Source organism: Danio aesculapii, chromosome 14 (assembly GCF_903798145.1).
Source record: "Danio aesculapii chromosome 14, fDanAes4.1, whole genome shotgun sequence".
Taxonomy (NCBI): Eukaryota; Metazoa; Chordata; class Actinopteri; order Cypriniformes; family Danionidae; genus Danio; species Danio aesculapii.
The window spans coordinates 52,156,025-52,180,534 of record NC_079448.1 but is presented as its reverse complement, the minus strand read 5'-3'; the positions used below and the strand labels follow the sequence as shown (position 1 = coordinate 52,180,534).

The 24,510-nt window shown below is 38.3% G+C and overlaps 1 protein-coding gene across 1 annotated transcript in view; it reads right to left on the bottom strand.

Moving 5' to 3' along the window:
• The window catches only part of ctnna1 (catenin (cadherin-associated protein), alpha 1), a 204,032-nt gene extending 186,169 nt beyond the window's left edge, over positions 1–17,863 (bottom strand). Inside the window, exons 1-5 of the mRNA XM_056472184.1 lie at positions 17,608–17,863; positions 13,831–13,939; positions 13,524–13,719; positions 8,257–8,423; positions 3,142–3,261 (exon numbers count right to left, since the gene is read on the bottom strand). Coding sequence (XP_056328159.1) covers positions 3,142–3,261; positions 8,257–8,423; positions 13,524–13,719; positions 13,831–13,935 — 588 coding nt within the window. The 5' untranslated portion in view covers positions 13,936–13,939; positions 17,608–17,863. The remainder of the gene's footprint in view (positions 1–3,141; positions 3,262–8,256; positions 8,424–13,523; positions 13,720–13,830; positions 13,940–17,607) is intronic.
• Positions 17,864–24,510: the final 6,647 nt, after the last annotated feature.

Genomic DNA, 24,510 nt, shown 5'->3' with positions numbered 1-24,510 from the left:
TTAATGTAAAAACTGAATAAATATAAATTTACACACATTTACACAAGTAAATAAACAGAATTAATGATGGGCTAAAACTCTGCAGATATCTGTGGAATTCTGCATGCACAGATTCCGTGTGGGCCTAGCGATCACCTACAGCCAATGAGAGAGCAGCATCCACTAGTATGGGTATCAGCAGGAAAGCGGGAGATGATAAAAGGGCTTCTTTTCGGTCCATTTGGACCCAAGAAATGAAGGAAAAACTGGTGTAAATATGGCAGCAGCACTGCTCATCTGAGTAACACCACAACTGGCTTGAAAAAGAAAAAATGTTTGAGAGAAATTGCTAACTAAGCAAAATAAGTATATTTTCTACCCAACTAAAAGCTTCTTTCTCATGTAGTAAAAGTCAAAAGATATACTACGTGACCTTGCGTTGTTTCCATGTCATGCATCACTTGCTTTGGTTATGAAACAGAATTTGTGAACCGAGACAAAGATGTCGGTGATTCTCCTACTGTAAAGTCATGCAGAGTGAAACCCCCTGTCGCCGATCCATCCTACAGTGTGTAAACAGCACCGACAGAACGCTGCTCCAGAAAGTCATGCAGTGTGAAAACATCTGCGACATGACCACTTTGAAAATCGTGCAGTCTGAACTGAGCATTAGTCATACTGTTTTGTATTATTTTAAGTGGTTTTGGATGCAGTGACAATCAAATCTTTTGCTGAACAGATCCACCACTTTTGAGGCTCATAAATCTTGAAAAGTAAAGTCATCATGCTGCCCGTATTGCGTTGAGAGGTTTGCTGAAGGTGCAGCTGTGGTGCAGTAAGGAGTTTAATAAACGAAGACAGTTTTCATTCATTGAAAAGAATGATCAATAAAGCCATATGAAACAGTCTCTTAAAAGTAATGTCCCGTCTTCAGTTTCACACTCAGGCGTGCTTTGCACTCAGGTTACAAGCGTACTGTGCCAAAGCCCAACCAAACAGCGCTCTGGCACACCTCTTCCAACCAAGCCAGGTTCGGAGCACTCACACTTGTCAAATTAACTGGAAGATGAGTGTTAAAGTGCCTGGATATGGTTTGGATAGGCACTTGTAAACAAAGCAAGGCCTGATGCATTTATTAAAGACTTTACGATTTTCTTTTCAGTTTTTAAGAGCTGTTATTTAAAACTACGCTTCAGATATGGCTTAGACAAAAACTTGTTAAATAGCAGTTTTTTATACCAAGAGGCTCATAGAAGATGAAGAAATGTTTAACTATTTTAAATGTTTACCACGTTAAATGATGACAATACTAATTATATTCCTTTTTGTCATGTGTGACAGTGAAAATGCAATGTCACGTCAACAACCCATATAAAGACGACATGTCAAGTAAATAATCAGTGTCCTGCTTCATTCGCACTCCGTCTAGCTGTTTGAAAGGAGAACGCATCCTGTGTGAACGCCCTATAATCTCTAAAGTGTTGCCGTGCCGTACTTTAAGTCAAGTGTACAGTGTTGACGCAAATTGCTGTCTGTCAGAACACAGACGGGCCATAAAGTGTGGGGTTTTTTTGGCGGTAACTTGAGTATAGTAGACAAGATGTTGTGCTATGTGAAATGTCTTGAAAATGAGGGAGGGAAATAAAGAGCATCAATTTTTGTGCTTTCATGATCGATCGTTGCTGTCAAACTTGAGATCTCCCTTGTGCTGCCTAGCCCTCACTAAAAATCACTTCCGTCTTGCAGCACTGATGCTTTATTCCACAGAAAGTAGATGAATTAAAAAATTAAAAAATAAATAAAAAAGTTAATACCGGAGCAATTTGCACCTTGGGAGTGAAGCCGCAGCACAAAATGTAAACTTAGAAGGGTTAGTGCAGCATGAGACGGTAAAAATCCCACTGAATAAATAAAAATGAACAGTTTGGCTCCATATTCTCCCTGAGAAATAATTAGCATTGTCAAGATACTTTAATCTCCCTCAAATGGCGAAACAATATTCTTTCTATTAATCGGTGAGCTCACCTGGAAAATTCATCCAGAAATCCATCACTGTTGACTACTGCTTAACTTGATAAGCCCAAAATAATCCCAATTCCCATATCATTTAAATGGATTTTGGTCGCTCTCGCTGCTCAAACCCAGTCTTGCTTCTCGCCAACCCAACAACCCTTAAGATGATTGTTTGTTCTAATATGCATCAAATCACCAACCAGAACTACACTTATATATCATTTGAGCATCGAAATCGCAACGCATGTATTAGGGTTGGGTGATGTCGAACAATTTGGCATAGTACAATGTCCAATGTGAATCATCACAATGGACGATGGCAATGGACGATATCGACCCAACCCTAGCATGTATCTGCAATTGTCAAACCACATGATTACATAAGTTATTAAAGACGTTATTAAATTTTAGAACTATTTGTACAATGATGACCATGTTAGTTTACGGTTAATTGTTTAATTTCTGTACTTGAATACTGTTAGACCCCGGAAAACCATAAACAGGGTTTCTGAAGGTTTCAAAGTCAAATTTAAGACTTTTAGACCATCACGAATGAAATTTCAGACTTGTATCGGGTTATTTGCTTTTATTAATAGCCCAGCAGAAAAAAAATGTACTTGCCCCATCAAGAAACAAATTCTAATTAGTAATTTGTTGTCACATTTTAAATGTGTCAAATCAAGCAGACCCTAGTTGTACACATGCCATTTTTCTTTGCAACACTTTGCTTTTGCCTTCTAGCAATTTTATGTAAAGAATTATAATGTTGTGTATATGTATTTTGACTTTCCTTTTATATCGAATTAGCAAGTAATTAAACATTTTGTTTTTTAAACTTAAGACATTTTAAGACCCTGAGGACCCTGATAGAGCACTGTTTATTTATATAATTTTGCGTGCAATTTATTATATTTTATGCAGATGCACTGGATAGAAAAAGATTTGAACATCCCAGTGGATCTAAACTAATGAAATCTTTCCAAATAGAGCTATTCAAATCACCTGCTGATATTTTATTCATATCACGGGGAAACAAAATATCGCAATGTCAGATTTTTCCAATATCGTGCAGCCCTTAACTACACCATTTCCTGCTACACATGTAAGTGAAAAATGTAATGCATAATCGAGCAGTGGCTGTGTTTTTACCTGCTGCCTCTTGGCCGCCATCATGTTCAGTTTGTCCACCTCTGGTTTCAGAGCCTTGTATTGGATGCCCAGGTCTTGCTCAGTGCCAGCATTACGCACCTTCACCAGGTTCTCCTCCACCTGTGGGTCAAATTCAATATTTTTTAAAAAACAAGCCTTCTAATCCTCCAACTGCTAAACTATGGCTTGAAGAATTGATATCTACTCTGCACTTGGAACGAACCAGATATATTTTAAAAGGCAACATTGGACTATTTCAGAAGATTTGGGGCCCTTTCTTTTGTCACTTGATGGGGAATTCCTCCCCCAAAGCAATGTGTTGTAACTAAAAAGTTGCTTTGATTATCACTGTATTGTATATTTACAGGCTGGGTTTGGGGTGTTTGTTTTCGTTTGTTTTTGTAAATGTATGCATATCAGAAAAAACTAATCCTGGAATCTGTGATTATTGTAAGCTTATTCAATGACCAAATAAAAAAAAACTTATTTGCCAAAAAGCCTTCATTTATAGCCTGAAATAAATGTAATAAGAGTATTCTGAAAATCCTTAAGACATTTTTTTTCCCTGCAGGCTTTGTATTAGTTGCCTTGTAGCAATTTTATGTAAAGAATTATAACGTTGTGCATATGTGATTATTTGACTTTCATTTTATATCAAGCCTCCTTTGGACAGGTGTTGAGAATTAGCAAGACTGCTAAAAGACTTAAATACATTTGTTTTGTCCAGTGTAATTGTAATTAGGCATGGGACAATAACCAAATTCCATAAAAAATTTTTTTTAAAAGGAGCCTGAATTTATAGCCTGAAATAAATGGATTGAGAGATTTCTGAAAAAACTTAATATATTTTTCCCTGCAGGCTTTGTATTAGTTATCTGCCCTGAAACTATTTTAAACTACCCTTAGGGGGTTCATATGAATATGTATAACTTGACTTTGAGATTTTTCTGCTTTTATTATTAGAAACAATAGAAAACTAGATCAGCAAACCACACCAACTGGTACCATAATAGGTAATAAAAAGAGGAAATGATAAGAAAAGCAGCACAATAGAAAAGCAGTTTGGTATCAATATGAAATGATTGCACTGAGAAATGATTAGTGACGTTTTCAGTGAGCCAGAAAATCTGCCACCTACATTTAATTGTAATGAGCGCACCGCATTCAACCACAACAGTAAAGAAATAAAAAAAGACAAATAATAATGTCAAACTCCATCATGATTTCTCCTTTCAGAGTTTACTCTAATTAATCCAACAAAAGCATTAGCCAAACCATTAGTACATTAGTCAAAATCAGACAAGAGGAATATTTCACGGTCACACAAGCATGCTTAAAAAGCTTTATTTGATCATTCAAGCTGAGCTCCCAGAACAGAAAGAAGCTGGAAAAACAGCGCCTACTCTTCCACAAGAAGACTTCTGTTTCCACTTGCACGAACGTCCATCATAAACTTCAAGCGAAAAACACTGGCAAAAAAAAATCTAATTGTAACAGTGGGGAAAAAATAATCCACCTTTATCTTACATTTCCAATGAAATCTCTCAGAGGAAAGCTTTTCACAGCCCTGCCAACATTGTGAAATCATTTTATGCACAAACGTGACAAGACCTCTCTACGCCGCTTCAAGGACTACACAAAGTGTGATTCAATAGCCTGCTGCTCGCAGAAACAGAGAGGGGATGTAATCTAGTTTGTACCAACAGCCTATAGACCTAATGTAAACAAATCTAATACAAAACCCAGAGAAAGTGCAGGCTGCGGCAAAGCTTGCAACGTGCAGTTCTTCTTTTATATGAAGTTTATATTCACACAGTAACTGGCTTTGCTTTGCATATAATTACTATTGGAGGAAGTTCAAAATAAAAAGTTGGGCAATAAAGCCGGAGGGCAATAAAAAGTACTGACACCAGTGCAGATAATGAAGGAGGTAAACTCAAGTGGCTTTGTGTGCGCTTTAGCCAGAATCTGGACCAAAGCCAGATCCCTGTGGTACTTCCTTCGGCTTTAGATACAGTGACTGACGAGGGCTGGAGATAATGAATTTGGGGATTGGGGGGTATAAAGTAAAAAATAAATAAATAATAAAAAAGTGTAATCAGCAGTAGACCTAGTGCTGTAGCAAGATATGAAGGTTCAAAATAACCAGCTACAATCCATCTCCAATGTAAATGTTAACACCATTATGACTAATTTCCAGCTTAAAACATGCGCTCCCAACAAGTGTCATGCATTTTAAAAACACCAGCCTGATATTTTGCCAGACATTTCTGCTAGTTGGCACGATGTTAGCCTCTCCAAAAATGAAACAGAAATTGCTGGGCACATACTCTGCCCATTTTCACATAAACCCCGCAGGCATGTCTGGAGTGATCAAAATGTTTAAAGAATCGCTCACCCAAAAATGAAAATTGTGTCATCATTTACTCTGGACAGACACCAAAGATTCCTGCATTCCTCATAAATGAATGCGACATGCCAATGAAAATGCATGTGTATGAAAGATGAAATCAGAAGGGAAGATTAGTGAATAATGGTGATTTCAGACAAAGCTAATGCACAGCTTCAGATAAAGGTGTAACGGGAGATTTATATGGATCTGTTTTATAGGTGCTGACCGACAGCCAGTGTTAGAAATTAAAGGGGGCTTGTTGCAAAACTGGACACCAAAAATGAACAAAACGCCACACAAATTTAATACAAAGGGAGGAAAAATATGCCCATGCACAATAAAGCCAAACCATTATGGCTGTTGTGATTAAATTGAACCATTAAATCGAACCATCAAATTGAACCATTAAATCGAAACATCAAAATTAACAATGTCAATTAGCAGCAATACATTTAGATTTGTAAACACTGCATTAAAACAGAGACTTATATCCAATCACATTAGTTTCGGTTATATACTTGTTCCTGTTGCATGAAAATCAATTAAGGTCTACAGTGTTCAAAGTAGTTTTTTCTTCAAAATTTATATTTTAGTACCAGTTTTCTATATTATTTCGTCAATTATATTTTATTCCTGTTATTCAGGAATGCACCTAATTTTCAGGTGCATCAGTGTCAACGCTTGACAGAGGGCGTGTCTGAAGTTGGGGCAGACGCAATCATCATAGCAGCTTCAGCCAATGAATTTAGTCCCCAATCGACTACTGTCTGAGCTGGTGTATTTGCATAAAGTGATCTAAATGGCTGACGTGTCCGTTGGCGCTTAAAGTGGAGAAATTTCCAACTTCTGCAGCGAGCAATTTCACTGAAGCGGCTCCAATTGATCCACAATGCAGTTCTGCAAGGCCTGACGTCACCCATTCAAAGTGAATGGGAGGCAATGGTGCTGACGCCCCATGTGAAAGGAGCGTTAGAGGAGAACCCCAGGCTTTCCTCTCCCTAGACACTCCCTCCAGCTCCTCCCATGGTTTTTAAAAATCAGTATAGTTTAAAGTTATTAAGCTTCATTTTTTAAAATCCTACAAAAATGACTTATATATAATATAAGTCTTATGACTTATAATATAATATATAATATAAGACTTATATAGATAATAAGTAATAAATTATTATTTCAAAGCATTTTCGTTTTCCATTTTTGGCTAAGTGCATCCAGAATTTCCATTTTCAACTCAGAATTTTCATTTAATTTCATTTTTCAATTTTCGTTTTCATTCACTAATTTAACTTTTCGTTAATCCCTACTGTTATTCATTTCATTCCTGTGAATCAGTGTCACATAATCCTTCAAAAATCCTTCTGAAGAGACCCCCTCATATAATTATATAGTGTTTTGGTCTTCAGTAATGCACGTGAAAAGTGCAAAATATCATTCATTATTCTAATAGGCTGATTTGTGTAATCAACAGAACTGCTTTATATTTCTGAAGACACCATGAGGATTAAATGATGCCATTAAACTACAATAGTACTTAATGTCTCCTTTTACCAATTTAGTTCATATTTGCCAAATAAGCTTTTTTGTAAACTTTATGGCCCAATCCTAATTTAATTTTGTACCCCTACCCCATGGCAAATCAAACAGAGTGTGAAAAGGAAGGGCTTCAAAATGTACTCCTAAGAAATCTGACAGCACTGCAACACCTGTACGTGTCATGGCGATCTCCTGCTTAATATGAGATTGATGATGGCGACTGCTGTAGTTATTCTAGTTGCATTATTTTTTTGGTATTTATCTTCAGGAAATCACAGAAGGCATATATCATGTTATAATGAAGATATAATGTGGCAATAAGATCAGAACTGTATTGTACTTACACCGTGGCCATATTCATCCATGCAAGCACACAAAACAACATTAACATTATAGCAGACACTGTAAAAAGCTCATTCCCAGCCACTAGACTTTTCTGACAGGGTATTTGAGTGTCAGAATGCTGTGGGACTGCTATACAGGAGTTATTATTAGGGATTATAGATAGCAAAATTCTTTAATTTAGCATTTTTTTTTTTTTACAGTCAAAGCATGACGGTAAAACACGATTGCAGTTATGAATTTATAAAAACATATCCTTGATAGTTGTAAAAATTAATAATAATAATAATAATAATAATAATAATAATAATAATAATACAAAAAAATTAAATACTAATTTGTACATCTCTTTACTTCCATGTGCAGCCACGCTGTCATTGTAGATGATGTACTCTGGGAAATATTCTTACCCCTTGGTTTCGAGTGTGGTCCTGAAAAAGCTGTTTCAAGGTCTATCTAGCCTTTCACCTTAGCCCTACACCTTCAAGCTAAAGAGAATTGGGACACCCCTAGCCCTTCACGTGAACGTGCAAAACGAGGGGTAAGGGGGAAGAGCTAAGCGGGAGAATTGGGCCTAAAACCTGGTGCATGTAAGGTAAAAGTAAATAATACCAATTGTCACTTTATAGTCTAAACAAGTGGCATCCAAACTTGGTCCTGGAGGGCTGATGTCCAGGAGAGTTTAGCTCCAACCCTATTCAACACCTGAACCAGCTAAACAAGCTAACTAGATATAGAAACTTCCTGGCAGGTGTGTAAAGCAAGTTGGAGCTAAACTCAACAGGACACTGGCCCTCCAGGACTGAGTTTGGACACCCATGACCCCGGAGTGTGTGCACGTGTCTCACCAGTTTGAGTTGAAGCAGAAGCTGGTAAACATCAGCCATGTCTGCCAGAACAAGCAGATGAGTGACTGCAGAAAGAAGGGCACGTGCAGCACGGACCATGTTGCCTCTTTTCACTGAAGAACAAGGATCCTCTGCAAACTCTCCCGAGGCCATCTTCATGGATTCTCCTACAAAGATTTATTAAAAAGAGAAAAAGATTAATAACACTTTCTAATTTGTCCTTTTGTAGCTCTGCTGATGATGCAATAGAAGCAAGGTTAAGGAAACGATCATTTCCCAATGTGGAAGTCGACATTAAGAGATAACTCAACATCTAAAGATGCAATTACTTCCAAAGACGCCCTTTGAAATGCTAAAAACGGGACCTAATTATTGTGTTATTTGATTAAGTTCTGCCTGTTAACTGACACTGATAATACTCTCCAAGGTCACTCGCGAGACAGCGCCAGCATACAGAAGCTGCTAAAGGTTCTTCAGTGACAAGTCAGCCACACAAACAATAAGCACGACAGGAGAAAAACATCAATAATTCCCTTTTACAAAGAGCTACATGGCGAGCTGTGAAAGTTAAACCGACAATTCAGGCAGTAAGTCTGATTCAGCCACCCTGCGGTCTGTCATAAAAACCAAACCAGCACAACACACACAAAAACAACTACAAGGTGAAATATAGTGCTAATCACCAGGGCACAGGGTGTTCATGTTCAAGGATAAGAGCCAGTGGTTGGAAGGTGACAGGTTAATTATATTAGGATGTCATTTTGTGAAATGCTAGATGGAGAAGAAAGTCGGAAGCAGTGGAAAAACAGCAAAAAGCAAAGGCTCGATTCATGTCTGCTCATAACTGGAGCTCTCTGACACATGCTAGCACACCAAACGAGTCCTTTCAGTGAAGGTCGAGTCCCCGGGATAACACTGATGTCTTATCTGATGTGCCTGCGAAAGGGTGTCATCACTTGCCTTCACATCCCGGCTGGCTCATGTTGAAACCTTTTCAATGCGACAAAGCAGAGCAGTTTAACAGCAGCTTAAAATATACAACTGCTAGCCTCGTGTCGGAAAACGAACTGAATGAAAGTCATGCTGATTTGCACATCCCACTCAAGCAATGCATTAAAGAAATGCCACCGATCAGCCAAGAGTGCAAGTAATGGGCAAGTACATAAATAGCCTGAACTGAAACGGACTCAATGAAAAGAGAGAAAAATCTATTTGAGGGGGCCATGAGTAAGAGCTTTGTGCTTTAGAGGGGGGTCTCATTCTTTCCTTTGTTGATGTTTAGAAAAAATGTGCACAGTGTTCCCTGGTAACAGGAAGTGAGAATGACAGCAATCTAAAAAAACAAGATTTTCTGGGTTGTTGCACAAGAGGTGGTTGCCACAGACATTGAATGGCAGCTCTAAGACCCTCTCTATTTTCACTCAACGCTTAAAAATAGATTCGCTGCACCACGGACCGCACAAAAAGCAAGGAAAACTATGGACTCTAGGACTGTCATTCCTTCCTGAGGCGGCAATCAATAAGACCATTTTCACGGCTCTGATAGTGATCAGTGCACCCATAATAAACTCACATCTATCACCTCTGAGAAAATGCTCACAAGAGGACCACAGAGGCTTGTGATGAAATGTTGAAAGTGGACTTCTGAAGGCACAATGAGATGCCTTGGAGGAAAGGAAGACGGCATTATCATTCCCAGCATCCTTCATCCATCCGTTTGAAAGGTGCGAAGCAATCAAAATCGCTTTCTACGGTAAATAAGACACATCCCACCCGGGAGACATGTTAATGTTGCACGTATACATGCCGCGGCTACTCTAGAGCTGTTAAGGAGAAAAATCGTTCAAGGATTCAGTGGTTTGTAACGCAATGATTACATTTGCCCGGCTCGCAGAACAGCTGGTAAGCCACAGCTGGGTACTGGGATCTCTTTTCAATCTAGGAAAGCTTTAACCCCACTCAATGGTGGCATTATCAGTCGAGCCATGCATGGTCAAGCAAAACTGCATAGCTGACAGTCTTCAGCACCAGTGAGCAACAGCATCTGGATTCCACAGCCAGTGACAGCATACCTAAACCAATGTGACATTCACACAGCAGCAGTGCTGGCCAGTGCTTGACAGATTTTACAGCCCAAACGAAGGCAATAAACGGAGTGCTGAAACTGACAAAGATGTTATTCCAACAAGTGATAAGTGAGATGAGTGTGCACCGAGCATCTCAGAAGTGCGAAATGCCACACTAATTCCAGAAGAAGGCTGCATTCGGAGTTCGTAAGCTCACATCAGCCCCTCGCTTCCAATGAGATTGTACAGCGATGACTTTATGGTTCGAGGTTATTTACGTCACATGCCAGCAGACTTGGTCTAAAGTCTGGCATAAGTAAAGCATCGCCTTCTCCACATCTGACATCACCCATGACAACTGGCAGGCTCCATGTATATATGCAAGATGTTTTGCCCATGTTTTCTCATTCTTGGCAACAGAGCATAAATAAAAATATCTTGATGGATCAGCGCGGCAAGTCAAGGCAAGCTGTTCACTAATGAATGTGACAATTCCTCCTTAGCATGAGAGCACAGCCGCATACCTAGGATTAGTTAGCAATAGGTGTCAAAAATCCATGCAAATTTACTTTGCACTGCAAACTGAAGGATTCCAACCTCACGCTGGTATGATGAGGCTATTGCATCGAATTTAAATGACTCAAATGAAAATCTGCGCTAACTAGAGTGCTGCGGTGCCCACGTATCAATATCAGCAGGATTTTTAATCAAAAATGCATGGTAAACAAGGCACAGAGAAATGAGGAGTCGTGCAATTTGACAGGGTTAAACCCTTCTATTAACCCGTCTTCTCGATCCTCTTTCCGCAAGGAGACATGGCAGAGATACCAGTTATGTTCTGTAATGAGAACGAACAACATGAGATTGAATGAGGGGATACACAGGACAACAGTCTTGGGGGAAGTACACACTCCATTCCGTGATAGCAGCAACTCAGATAGCAAAAGCCAAGCCCTCCTAATTCAAAAATCCACCCGCATATGCAGATAAGCACAGACAGATAATGAAAATAGGAAATTAAACCACTGATTAAAGCCATTATTTGAATTAGGATATTCAACCTTGTCTTGTAATAGTGTCAATGGCTGCAGACACTTTTGAACACTTATCACACAGTTAAGACTAGTGGTGATGAGTACTGACAAAGGTTCATGAACCGATTAATATTAAAATAGTCCAAATTCAATTGCCATTTATTTTTAACCGAGTTGCATACATAATTTCCACTCCAATTGACTGCTGAATGTTTCAATTTTGACTAACAAAAATCAATTAAAACAGACCTCTTCAACAAGACCCATAAAAATATATTAGTGTACATTAACACTAATTCATAGGTTTATACAAAGTTCATGGATATTTAATGCCATACCTATAATCAAATGTAATGACATGTTTTAAATGCCATTTACATGATATTTTAAATACTAAATTACAAGAAGCCTTTTAGTAAGTTGTACCATTTCTTTCAAAATACTTTGATATTCATTCATGTATATTTCCAACTTTAAGCAGTAAAGTGAGAACATCAGTTTACATGATGCTTTAGGTACTAGTACTACTGCCAACACCATATTATAGGTCATCTGAATATTATTGATTGAATTTCCCAAAAAAAAGGTACAATTTTAAAATCTGAGGCTTTTTGTTCTTATAAAAGTTGTGACAAAGCTCTTTGCAACTTTAGGATTAGATGTGTGCCAAGAAAAAATCTTCTGTAAAGCCAAAAGTCATAGATATGGTGACCCTGGCTGAACTGTGGGTGAATTATAAGTTCAACCCAAACTTGCCAGATTGGCACTTTAAAACTTGTTAAATCGAGACTACATTTTTATTAGGTTAACTTCAACAGTCCTACATTCTAGGGTTGGGTCGATAGACGATGCCATCATCCAACGCTGATGCCCGATAGACATCACAATGCTGATCCGGCATTGCGATCCTCCACCCCGCCCCAGCAGCAACCAGCTTATGAAAAATACACACTCAAGCCCTCCTTCCACACTATACTGCTGAAAATGCACATCGTGACCACACACACACTCTGTCATGCACTGCAGCATATGCAAGCATCTGACTCTGAGCTCCAGTAGTCAGCAGGTGCTTTGAGCACAAAACCCCAGAGAGTAGTGCACGTCGAACAGTTTATCAAGGATGAACCGCTGGATCACGTCTCACTGTAGTTGTTAAACGTGATATTTAATTAATCTGGTCTCGATCTATTGACTCTTCGCTCTTTTGAATCTATCAGGTAACGCGTCACAGCGGCAATGTACGTAGTCATTTAAGCAAAAACCTCAGATACTTTTGGTTGGTTCCTGTTGGTTGTTCACCTTTTTTACCAACCAAGTTTGTCAACGCCATTATAACGAGACAAATCACTCTGCCTGTTCATGCCAGAGTCCTGTGGAGAAAGTGATTGACAGGTGGTAATTTGTGAGTAACTTAATTTATTAATGATTTGGTTATGGTTAAAACAAAGACCATGCGGGTCAGGTAGTTGAAAAGGTAGGCTACAAATAATTAATGCGTAATGAATTAATTATTCATGAATAATCAATCCACCATTTTGATTGGCAAAATTCAGCTAGTCCATGATCATTGGCTATTTTCAAACAACTAGCCAATGTTAAGGGTGGTTTATTCTTATGCATCAAATGATCGTCATGACCCACGGTGCATGCCTTGCCCATAGCCATGCATTTATACTTCTGCTTGCTGTTTGTGTTACTCTGCAATAACACTTCCAAGATGCTAGCTGGCAGTAGGTTATGTTGTTCCTCTGTGGCGAGACTCTTTGCGGGTGTTTCGTTTTTTCTAAACGCTACCTTAAAATGTACAAGTAGCTAAAACTTGCTCATTCAGAGTCGGGAACCAGCTTTAATCAAGGTAAACAAAACAAAAGTTTCCATCTGAAGCTCCTTCACGGGACTCAACACTCTCTCCATTAGGCTCGCAACTCTCAGCACCACCCACATTTGGCACAGCTACCAAGCCGACCAATCACAGAGCTTGTGCTATGTGTTGTTGCGACATGCATTTACATTTTTTGAGCGGTGTGCATCAGCCACATATGCGACTGTACGGAGGCTACGTCGGACCATACGCATGCGCTTGAGACAGAATCATCCTTTAGATGCAGATGACTGCTTTTAATGCCCAACACACCAGTGCATGCCTAGAAACACCCTTCTAGTTTACCTTGCTTGCGAACATCCTCCACCGCTGCGATCAGCTCTTCCTTCAAGAACTGGCTCTCTTTAGCAATCCTCTCCCCTTTCTCCAAGAAGTTCTGGGTGGCTTCCTCCACTGAGGCTGCCAATACATGAGCCTTCTTAGAGCGTCCCTTCTTCTTGTTAGATGGACCTTTGTTGCTGGAGTTCACAAGTGTGGTGACCTGCAATAAACGCACAAAAACTTTAAGAAAATCTGTGAAATTTTGTGCTTAATACAGCAACTGAGGGTGGAGAGACAAAAAAAAGAAAGAAAATTTAAAAAGTAGCCTGACCTGGGTTACCAATGGCTCCAGCAGTCTTTCCACAGCAAGCGTACGAATCTCCAAACTCTTGGGATCCCATTTGAAGTTGATGTTAGCAGTGTTAATGCTCGTCATGTTCCTGAGGAGACAAAAACGATCAATGGATTAAGGGGTGGCAAGACAGAGACAAATCAGCAGCCTGGGGCTTTGTCTTTTATCAAATCAAATGTCACATGACAGACTCACGTTAGCGCACGCATCCGCTAATGATGTAAACATTCCACACTGCTAACCAAAACTAACCCATACTTATGCTGTCTGAGTAGCTCGGTTGCCCACTGTGCTATTTTCCATTCAAACAGTGACTGCCATTGTATTGATCAGCAATCTTGCAGTGAAGGACAGGGATAATCAGCCTACCCTGAGGGCTCTGCTGTTGTTGCAAGGGTCTGTCTGCACTAGACAGACAGACTAAATGGACATTGTTTGCTATATAGGTCAGGCAATGCAGACAAAGTGGGCGAGGTCAGTGTAGCATGACCAATGCATTGGGAATAAAACCTGTGAATTTAAATGTGTCCTATAAAAGGTTAGGGAGTTTAATTTTGGCCTAAGAAAACTGACTAACAAGCATTCAATAACGAAAATGGTGCTAAATGGTAAAAATGGAAAGTAATTTCCATATATAAAGTCTAATTTGGGTGGAAAATATTGCTATTAGGGTAGAATTGGTTCATTAAAAGGAGACAAAGAAACATTTATATGTATTGTAAGAGTGGAGCTTTGGAAGTAAATATCTCAATCATTTTCAATATCAGTAAGAAATGTATACCAATATAAAATTAAAACAATCAAAAAGGGGACAATGAAAAATTGTTGCTGTGGCACTTTATTACAGTGACCAAATACTACCAAATCACCATTGTTGTGAACAGTGACTTTACTGGTAATCAAAAACTAAACTTTCAAGGCTACCTCTGAAGTTGCACGCTTCCCTGAAAGCAGCTATGCGACAGATGGAAAGCAATGTGACAAAAGTATCATGTCCAAATTTATATCAATCAAAGCAGTGTTCCGGGCGTCTTGCCTCACAGCAAAAAGGTCGCTGGTTCGAGCCTCGGCTGGGTCAGTTGGCATTTCTGTGTGGAGTTTGCATGTTCTCCCAATGTTAATGTGGGTTTCCTCCGGGTGCTCCAGTTTCCCCCACAAATCTAAACACATGCGCTATAGGTGAATCGGGTAAGCTAAATTGTCCGTAGTGGATGCGTATGAATGTGTGTGTATGGATGTTTCCCAGTGATGGGTTGCATCTGGAAGGGCAGGCCCTGCGTAAAACATATGCTGGATAGGTTGGCGGTTCATTCTGCATCTGATTAATAAAGGGAGGGCGGAAAGAAAATGAATGAAAAACAGCAGTGCCCCCCAGATTTCCTACTTTTTTTTGGTGAAATTACAAAGAGTCTGACATAGGCATGGGCCGGTATAAGATTCTGATGGTATGATAACCTGGGATATAAATATCACAGTTTTACGGTATTGAGATGACTACTCCATGTAATGTGTCCTTTCTAAATTTCTGGGTAAAAAACAAAACCTTTTTGTCCTTTGTACACAATATATTTTAATTTGGGAAACATTCAAATATTTTGGAGCATTAAACATGTCAGGCTAAATAATTCAAATGAATAATTGACTTCTGCTGTCTTCATTTGTTTCAAAAACACAGTTTTTTTTTTTTTACAATTTAAAAATGGCATCTTTGGAGATCTTTTCTGCTCGAGATACTGCTGTCCTAAAAAAATAATAATAAAATAAAATAAATAAATCTTACACTACCTTAGGAACGGTATAGCAGAAATATTTAACGGTTTTAAAATGTTTACTTTTCCAAACTGTGGTATACCTTGAGCGCAGTTATCGTCCCATGCCTAGTTTGACATCATGGCAAAAAATAGTCATCCAAACAACATTCCTACTGCACACACCAGGGCTCGCAAAATCCGGTCAACACACTGCCCCAAATGAGGAAAAATATATTTCAATGCTTTTACATTGTCACAAAGTGGATAATTATGTATGTGCTGTACTGCTGATATGGCAGAAATACATCCACTTGTTGATAAATCCTGTAGCATATTGGAATGTCTTTATACCTGCAAAAAATAACCTTAATAAATGTTCACTTAACATCATTTTTTTGGTTACTTAAATTTTTTTTTAAAAAAGTAAATAATTTTAAAAAGTTAAATACATTTCTGGTTATTTAAAATAAATATCTGATAGCATAAGCCATTATATCTTTATTATTTAGTAAATGTATGTTTTAATAAACAATGTATTTTCTATTTGGGCTGCTCAAACTTATATTCAGGCTACCAAAAACTAAAGAGTGCCTGCCCGAAGGCTACCAGAAATGTAGAACTTTTGCGAGTCCTGCACACCCGTATTATATAGAACTTATTTTAAAATTGGATGCAAAGTGTGCTTTTAGACATGAAACTACTCAAGAGTATGTGATTGCAACCTGCAAACTTTGAACCGGAGTTCCCTGCAGACTTTAGTATTGTGTTATTTTCATCTGAAATGCAAGGCATAGTTTGATGGCAAACTTATGACACATTCACACTGGCAGTCTGCATTAATGTTTCTCCTTTATTTTGAATGTGTGACGTCATACTCTGACTTCTGCTTCCTGAGGCTGGGGGCCAACATTTCTCAAATTTTGATTAAAGATAACCCAGGTGATTTTCCCCCATGTGTGTTCACCTTTAATTGATTCAGATTAACTGTTTACTTCAAAAACAGCATTGTGAGCCAACGATAAATCTTGGTTTCATGTGGGCTTTAATCTCATTTTACGGAAACGCAACTGGTACCTTGGTATCTAGAGTCTTTATTAACGCTACCGATCGCTTTGTAACTTACATTATAATTTTCCTTGGCGACAATATTAATGACTTGTTTATGTGTAAAAAAAAATAACAAACATCACATTAAATCCTGTCAATGTAACGTTAATTACTTACTTGAGCAGTCGTAAAATAAACGGTTCCCCCTCATAATAGCCATCTGATCTCCTGCATATTGTCATCAGCAACAAATGGAAATATTACCGGGCCAATATTGTTTATATAGTTTATATTTTAAATAGACAAAACATTGTTGTGTCTGTAGATACCATGCTGTCTGCATCCTGTATTATTACACAGGGATTGGGAAGGGCAGAGCTCACCGGAAGGGCCTGATCCATGGTTTGTGGTTTAGGCGGAGCCCTGACTTTATGTGATTTTATTTTCTCGAATGGATACAAATATTATCATCGTCGATCTCAAACATCAAAAAGAAAACAAACACACGAAAATAAAACATTCACAAAAGAAAAACACAATAAATGAAAAGGAAAAAACACATTTGCCCTGAAGCTAGACGTGCAGCTAACAGCTAACTAGCATTCCATACTAAAGTTTTCAGGATAGTTTCTGTTTATCCCTCTTACGTGGTTACCAATTCCTTCATCTGTTCAAGACGCGTCTACATTCGCCAAAAGGTAACTATAAAGACGTTTACAATGAAAACGGATGTTTATTTGGCGAAATATGAAACGACAGAGACACAAATATCCCAAACATTCCATGAAGTTAGGAAACAAGCTAACGATGTTAACGTTAGCCAAACTCCGCCTTTTCTGAATCTCTACTCACAATACATACACAAATCAAGCTAATTGTGAAGTAGATACACTTTTAAGTTAGTTATTAATGAAAACAGCGTCTTTTAACAATCCAGACAAAAGCAAAACATACTCACCAAATTGCTGAAATTCCTGTCAGATTCAAAATGGAGGGATGAGACTTTTACAAATACTGTGGTAAAGTTTACTTTCCGCGTGTTATAATCCCTCCCAGCCGCAAAACAAAAGCCAAAGCACACAATCCACTAAAACTTGACTAAAAGCGCCCGTTTGAGCGAAAACTGGTTAAGTTGGAGCAGTGTTTCGGCGGAGTTTCGGTTTTCCCCGTTTGTTGAAGGCGGAGAATGATGGCGGATTCCCAGCACTCACTCTCAGTGTTATCAGGTGTGTTTGGGAGTGGCTCCGGCTCCTAAAGTCGACTAAAGTTCAGCTGAATGCACAGCAGGGGACATTACAACACAATGGCATCACATTTAAATGTGTGAAGGGGAATTTTAATGTGTCAGAACTCCGTGAAGTACTTTTCACTAGCTTATAAGCTGAATTAGAATGCGAAATGCTCATATTATTGGTCGCTTTCTCTGCTCAACTTTCAGTCGTGTTTTATTTATTTTCATGAATAGGCTACAATGTTTTTTTTTTATTCAAAGTGAATCGGGATTGAAAACGGGATGTTTATTTTATGTTGGCCGAATATAAAAAAAGAGAAAAATAATTAATTTATATGTCTTTATTTTAGCTCAGTTTCAGCTCGTGTTGGTTTATTCACAAGACAAAATGGTGCTACAGTTGGGTCATGAATAATATAAATCACCTCTATCCTTAACCATGATGTAACTGGTCTTTGTTAAACTGTGGTTACAAATAAATATAAATGCAACAGAAACCATTGTGACAGTCTATTTATTTTAAAAAAGTGTTTATTGTCAAGTTTTTGGATCTTTTGCTGAAAATATTAATGAAAAACTACTCTCTTTGAGAACAAACAATTGCAAACACAGAAAAGTTTTATCGCATTTTATCTTTAGTTGTGTGTACTACAAATATGGCACCCCTTATGAACACAATATTTTGATGTATATTTTGGATTTTTAGTGCACACAGACACTGATTTTTTTCTGTTACAGATCTGTCTGTCTGTATATTTATCTAACTGTCTGTCTGTGTGAGTCTGTCTAACTGTCTGTCTATATTGTTTTCTAACTATCTGTCTGTCTGTCTGCCTAACTGCCTTTCTGTCAGTCTGTCTGTCTATCTATCTAACTGCCTGCCTATTTAACTGTCTGTCTATTCAGCCGCCTGTCTATTTAACTGTCTGTCTATCTTACTTTCTGTCTATCTAACTTTGTGTCTAACTGCCTGCCTATCTAGCTGCCTGTCTAACTGTCTGTCTGTCTGTCTGTCTTTCTAACTGCCTGTCTGTTTAATTGTGTCTGTCTATTTAACTGTCTGTCTATAGAACTGCCTTTCTGTCTGTCTGTCTGTCTGTCTGTTTAACTGTCTGTATTTCTGTCTGTCTATCCATCATCCATCCATCCATCCATCCACCTATCTAACTGCCTGTCTGTCTATCTGTCTATCTAACTGTCTTTATGCCTGTCTGTCTAACTGCCTGTCTATTTATCTGTCTGTCTAACTGTCTGTCTATATATTTAACTGTCTGTCTGTCTAAGTGGGTCTGTCTATCTAACTTTCTGTATATGTATTTAATGGTTTGTCTGTCTTTTTTCTGGCTGTCTATTTATCTAACTCCCTGTCTGTCTGTCTGTCTGTCTGTCTGTCTGTCTGTCTGTCTGTCTGTCTGTCTGTCTGTCTGTCTATCTATCTATCTATCTATCTATCTATATCTATCTAACTATCTATCTATCTGACTGTCTGTCTGTCTGTCTGAGTGGGTCTGTCTGTCTAAATGTCGATATATATTTAACTGTCTGTCTGTCTGTCTGTCTGTCTGTCTGTCTGTCTGTCTAACTGTCTGTATGTCTGTCTGTTTATGCATCCATCCATCCATCCATCTAACTGCCTGTCTGTCTAACTGTCTGTCTGTTTGTCTGTCTGTCTACCTGTCAGTCTGCCTATTTGCCTGTCTGTCTATCTAACTGTCTGTCTGTTTTTAATAAGTGTATGCATGTCTGTCTACATGCCAGTCTGTCTATTTAATTGTCCATCTGTCTGTCTAATTGTCCGTCTGTGTCTATCTAACTGTCTATCTAACTGTCTGTCTGTCTGTCTGTCTGTCTGTCTGTCTGTCTGTCTGTCTGCCTGCCTTTCTAACTCTCTGTCTATCTAATTGTCTGTCTAACTCTCTGTCTGTCTGCCTATCTGCCCATAAGATGGTTCACTGGTTTAAATGGGTCTCGCAGGCTGCCCTGTTGATTATTTTAACAGATTCTGCAGCACAACTGTGAGAAGCCATATTGCTAATAAATTAGGAGACCAGCCAAGACCAAACCAGCTTAATTTAAAATATCCTCTTAAGCAACTCTTTCAGTATTTAGATGGCTTAATATTAATGACGACATTTAATCTCCTGGTCAAATTCATCATTTCTCATAAATCTATATATGAATAGGGGGGGGAGTAGGAAATGCATGAGCAGCTGGTGTGAGAGTTTTTCACCAGAACACACAGAGCAGCACAAGTGGGTCTGACTCACAGAGGAAGTTATTGAGATGTGAGTCCCGGGTGAGTTGTAGCATGAATAGTAATAATCTTACATTTTCAGCAGTTTATACGGAGAGGGCACAGTGCGCTGCAATAATACAGCCAAGTGGATGATAGTCATTTAATTTATTTGGTATTTCTTTAAGAATTCATAACGGAGACTTCTTGAGTTTTACATTGGTGGTAATGAAGTTATATTTTATGCACGGCTGTCATCTTTTGGAGTAGAATAAATCTCATATATTCGGCTTGAGTAGTGGTCTAACGTTATCTTCTCCATCAGTCAACAGAGGTTATACAACCGTCATGAAAATCACACCTTAACCTTTAGTGGAAATGATAGCATCCGTGCATGATATAGTTACGCTCACTGTGTGTGTCATATAGAGCTGTGTTCATAGTGCATTTGGGGGAGGAGGAGAAGCCATGTGTGAAAATATGACATAGACTATATGCACTGCTAAGCAATTTTGGTCAAGGAGGGGACTGCAATGTGGATGACAAGTACTTTGTCTTCGCAAGCCTGAATACCAATGTGAAATATAATGAGCAAATCTGCCATACCCAAGTGTTTTGTTTTTTTCCTCAGAGCTTAATGAAGTGGAGGAGCAATAAACAGGTTATTGGATGGGGCCGGGTGTATTAAAAAATAAACATGAGCATCTCAGCCATAATGGCCCTAAAGAAAAAAAATAGATGACGGTGCACCTTCGTTCTCTTCAATATGTCGTTTTTGCAGCTCCTCTTGTCTGTCTTTTACTGTGTCATATGGCGTTGTCTAATTTTCTCTTTATGGGAGCATAAAACGGCATCGTGTGTAATTGGCAGCTGTGTTAATTTAGCCCTTAGAAATTCATATTTTCCGCAGGTTACGCATCTCTCGGTCGTTCCCCCGTTGGGAAACCGCTGCGGTTCCTGGGATTGAAAATAAATAAATAACTCTCTAACAAATCGGGAGAAGCCAAGTGGTCGTAATACCAATTATATACACAGAGGAAATTGCTTTAGTGGTAAAGCGCAGACAATCATTTAAACTCAGTGGCTAAGAAAGAGAGAGAGAGAGAGCATTAACAACAGCGACTTCTCGCTCTTCAGGCACTGGAGGAAGATAAAGCCCTATAAATTAGTTGGTTGGACTAGACATTAATTAAGAACTTCCACAACCTCTGTGTTAACCACAGGAATGAAAAAAAACACAATGTTGGGCTTTGTGTTCAGCATGGACCCTTAAACCTCTCGAGTCTTGCTCTGAATTAAACGTATGGTCATTAAAGGGTGATAGGGCTGTGTTTAAATGTGGTTTAAAACAGTAATGTGCATGGCTCTGAACTTAACAATAGTAGCCTTTTTGTTTTAGCTATGAGCTCCTCATCTTTCATTGCATAATTGATCATAATTGATCCTTTCTTCATCTATATGGGGTTAGATCAAGCAGTTTCTGGATTAAAATGTTACACCTAAAAGATATATTCATTCATTTTCCTTTGGCTTAGTCCCGCATTTATCAAGGCTTGCCACATTGGAATGAACTGCCAACTATTGCAGCATATGTTTTACACAGCGGATGCCCTTCAAGCCGTAACCCAGTACTGGGAACCACACAAAAACTCTCACATTCACTCATACACTATTTCATCTATAGCGCATGTGTTTGGGTTGTGGGGATAACCGGAGCACCCGGAGGAAACCCACGCGAACACGAGGAGAACATGCAAACTCCACACAGAAATGTCAACTGACCCTGTCGGGGCTCGAACCAGAGACCTTCTTGCTGTGAGGCGATTGTGCTACCCACTGCGCCACCGAGATTCTTAATTAAAAACATGTTAAACTGTTGTTGTTGAAGAGCAAATAAAGTAAAATGGTCTGCAATTATTGAAGTATTAATTTATTGTATATTTGTTTAAACATTTTATTGTAAAAAAGGTTATTTAAATCATATATTCATCTTGTCAGGCATATATTTACAACAATAATCATTTCAGGACATCTTACAAAATTGTATTTAAAGATTACCTTGTAATACTAATCGTCACATATTATTTTATTTACAATACAGGCCAGAATAAGTGTTTAATTTCATTTTACTTGACTATGGAACATTATTCTACCCATATTTAGTCCTGTCACATTAATCAATATATCGCATAACACATGGACATGACCTCAATCATTTTTGTTGATGCAATATGTATCGCCCATACATAAAAACCAATTCTAAACAACCAGTCAGTGTCAGTATGGTGAAAAACACTGCAGTATTTACTTTAAATTACTTTTGTATATTTTCATGTGGGTTTCTGACAAGTGAAAATAGATCTGGTAGCAGATATCGCAGCCTCTGTTACTTTTTACCTTCAATTTGTTTTTACATTTATTATTATTTACTTAGGATATGCGTTTTTCCATTCTGACTCTAATGTCTCATTATTAAAATGACTATAATTAAATTTAATATTTTTAAAAAGGAGGTTACTTGTCAGTCTGGCATTATATAATGAGTGGCATAAAATGTCTTAAATGTCTTAAAATGACAATAATATTGTTTATCACAATATATTTTGGGGAAATATATCGTACAACAAAAAATTATATCATGACAGGCCTACCCATGTGTTGAGTTTTACATTATTTGAAGCATTTAAGTCAATATGTGTTTATGTATATAAAGTTACTTTGCAAATGTAATTAGATGATGACATCTCTCTTTTGAATCAGAGTTTAATTGATCACACTATGAATGTGGCAGTAGATATTAGCTGATTAAATAATACCTTAATGAACTATCTTGGTTTTCTATGGACTTAGTAATTTGACAATATTATTTGTGTTGGAACTCAAATTTGGAAATGAGTTTGATATTTTGGATATCATCTTTTATTTGAAAATACATGTCAATAAAAATCCTTATGTGCCTTAAACTATAAGTTGAAGAAAAAGTTAATAAGTTGTTATAAAAAAAAAATTTTGATTCAAAATTCACTACTTTTAATGGCATTTAATATTCATTCATTCATTCATTCATTCATTTACCTTCAGCTTAGTCCCTTTATTCATCAGGGGTTGCCACAGTGCAATGAACTTATCCAGCATATGTTTTACACAGCGAATGCCCTTCCAGTCACAACCCGGTACTGGGAAACATCCATACACTCTCATTCACACACACACTATGGCCAATTTTAACTATTTAATTCCCCTATAGTGCATGTGTTTGGACTGTGGGGGAAACTGGAGCACCTGCAGGAAACCCGGGGAGAACATGCAAACTCCACACAAAAATGCCAACTGACCCAGCCGGGACTCAAACCAGTGACCTTCTTGCTGTGAGGTGACAGCGCTTACCACTGAGCCACCGTGTCGCCCATTTAATATTCTTGTTAAATAACATTATAAGCTTCATAGATTTCAAGTTATATTTTTCCAAGATATCAGAGAAAATCAATCCTAATTGATAATGATGCAAATGTGTTAAGATATCAGAATAAATCCTATCAGCTTTTAAAAGCAATGAAAAAACCACCTCTTGTATTTATGTTGTTTTTGTTGTTGTTGATTTCACAGCCTGTGCATCCATTCAAACATTATTTTGGCATGAAATCTTCAGCCGCTTGGTTAAAGCTGGCCAATTTAGGCAGATGCCAACACAGACAGGTTGCTTGAGATCCCTTCATCCTCAAAAACCGTGCACAAAACTACATAAGCTAAAAAAAATAAAATAAAACTGGATTACATTAAATGTGGGTTCACCTGCAGCTAGGATAAACATGGGTTGTGCCAACAACAATGCGTTTTGTGCAGTGAATTATTGGCTGCCGAGAGCATGAAACCATCAAAATTCATGAGACCTTTAGAAACCAAAATTGCTTCCTTTTTCATGTTTTATGTTTCATGTTAATCGTTTCGCGCATTGCCAGGCCTGTTCACTTCATAATGATATTAATACATTTCACTGTTTGGCTTTGTTATTGTTGCAGGCAGGTCCTAACTGGCTAGTGACTTGAGAAAGTCTTTTTCAGTCATGAAACCCTCTCTCTCTCGCTCTCGCTCTCTCTCTCTCTCTCTCTCTCTCTCTCCGTGTGTGTTTGTGGTATGGCCATAAAACAAAAACAGAACAGACAGGAAACACTCATTTATTCATTATCCTTCGGCTTAGTACCTTTATTAATCTGGGGTCACCACAGCAGAATGAACCGCCAACTTATCCAGCATATGTTTTACGCAGTGGATGCCCTTCCACTCTCATTCACACACATACACTGCGGACAGTTTTGGCTTACCCAACTCACCTATTGCACATGTCTTTGGACTGTAGGGGAAAACAGAGCACCCGGAGGAAACTCATACGAACATGA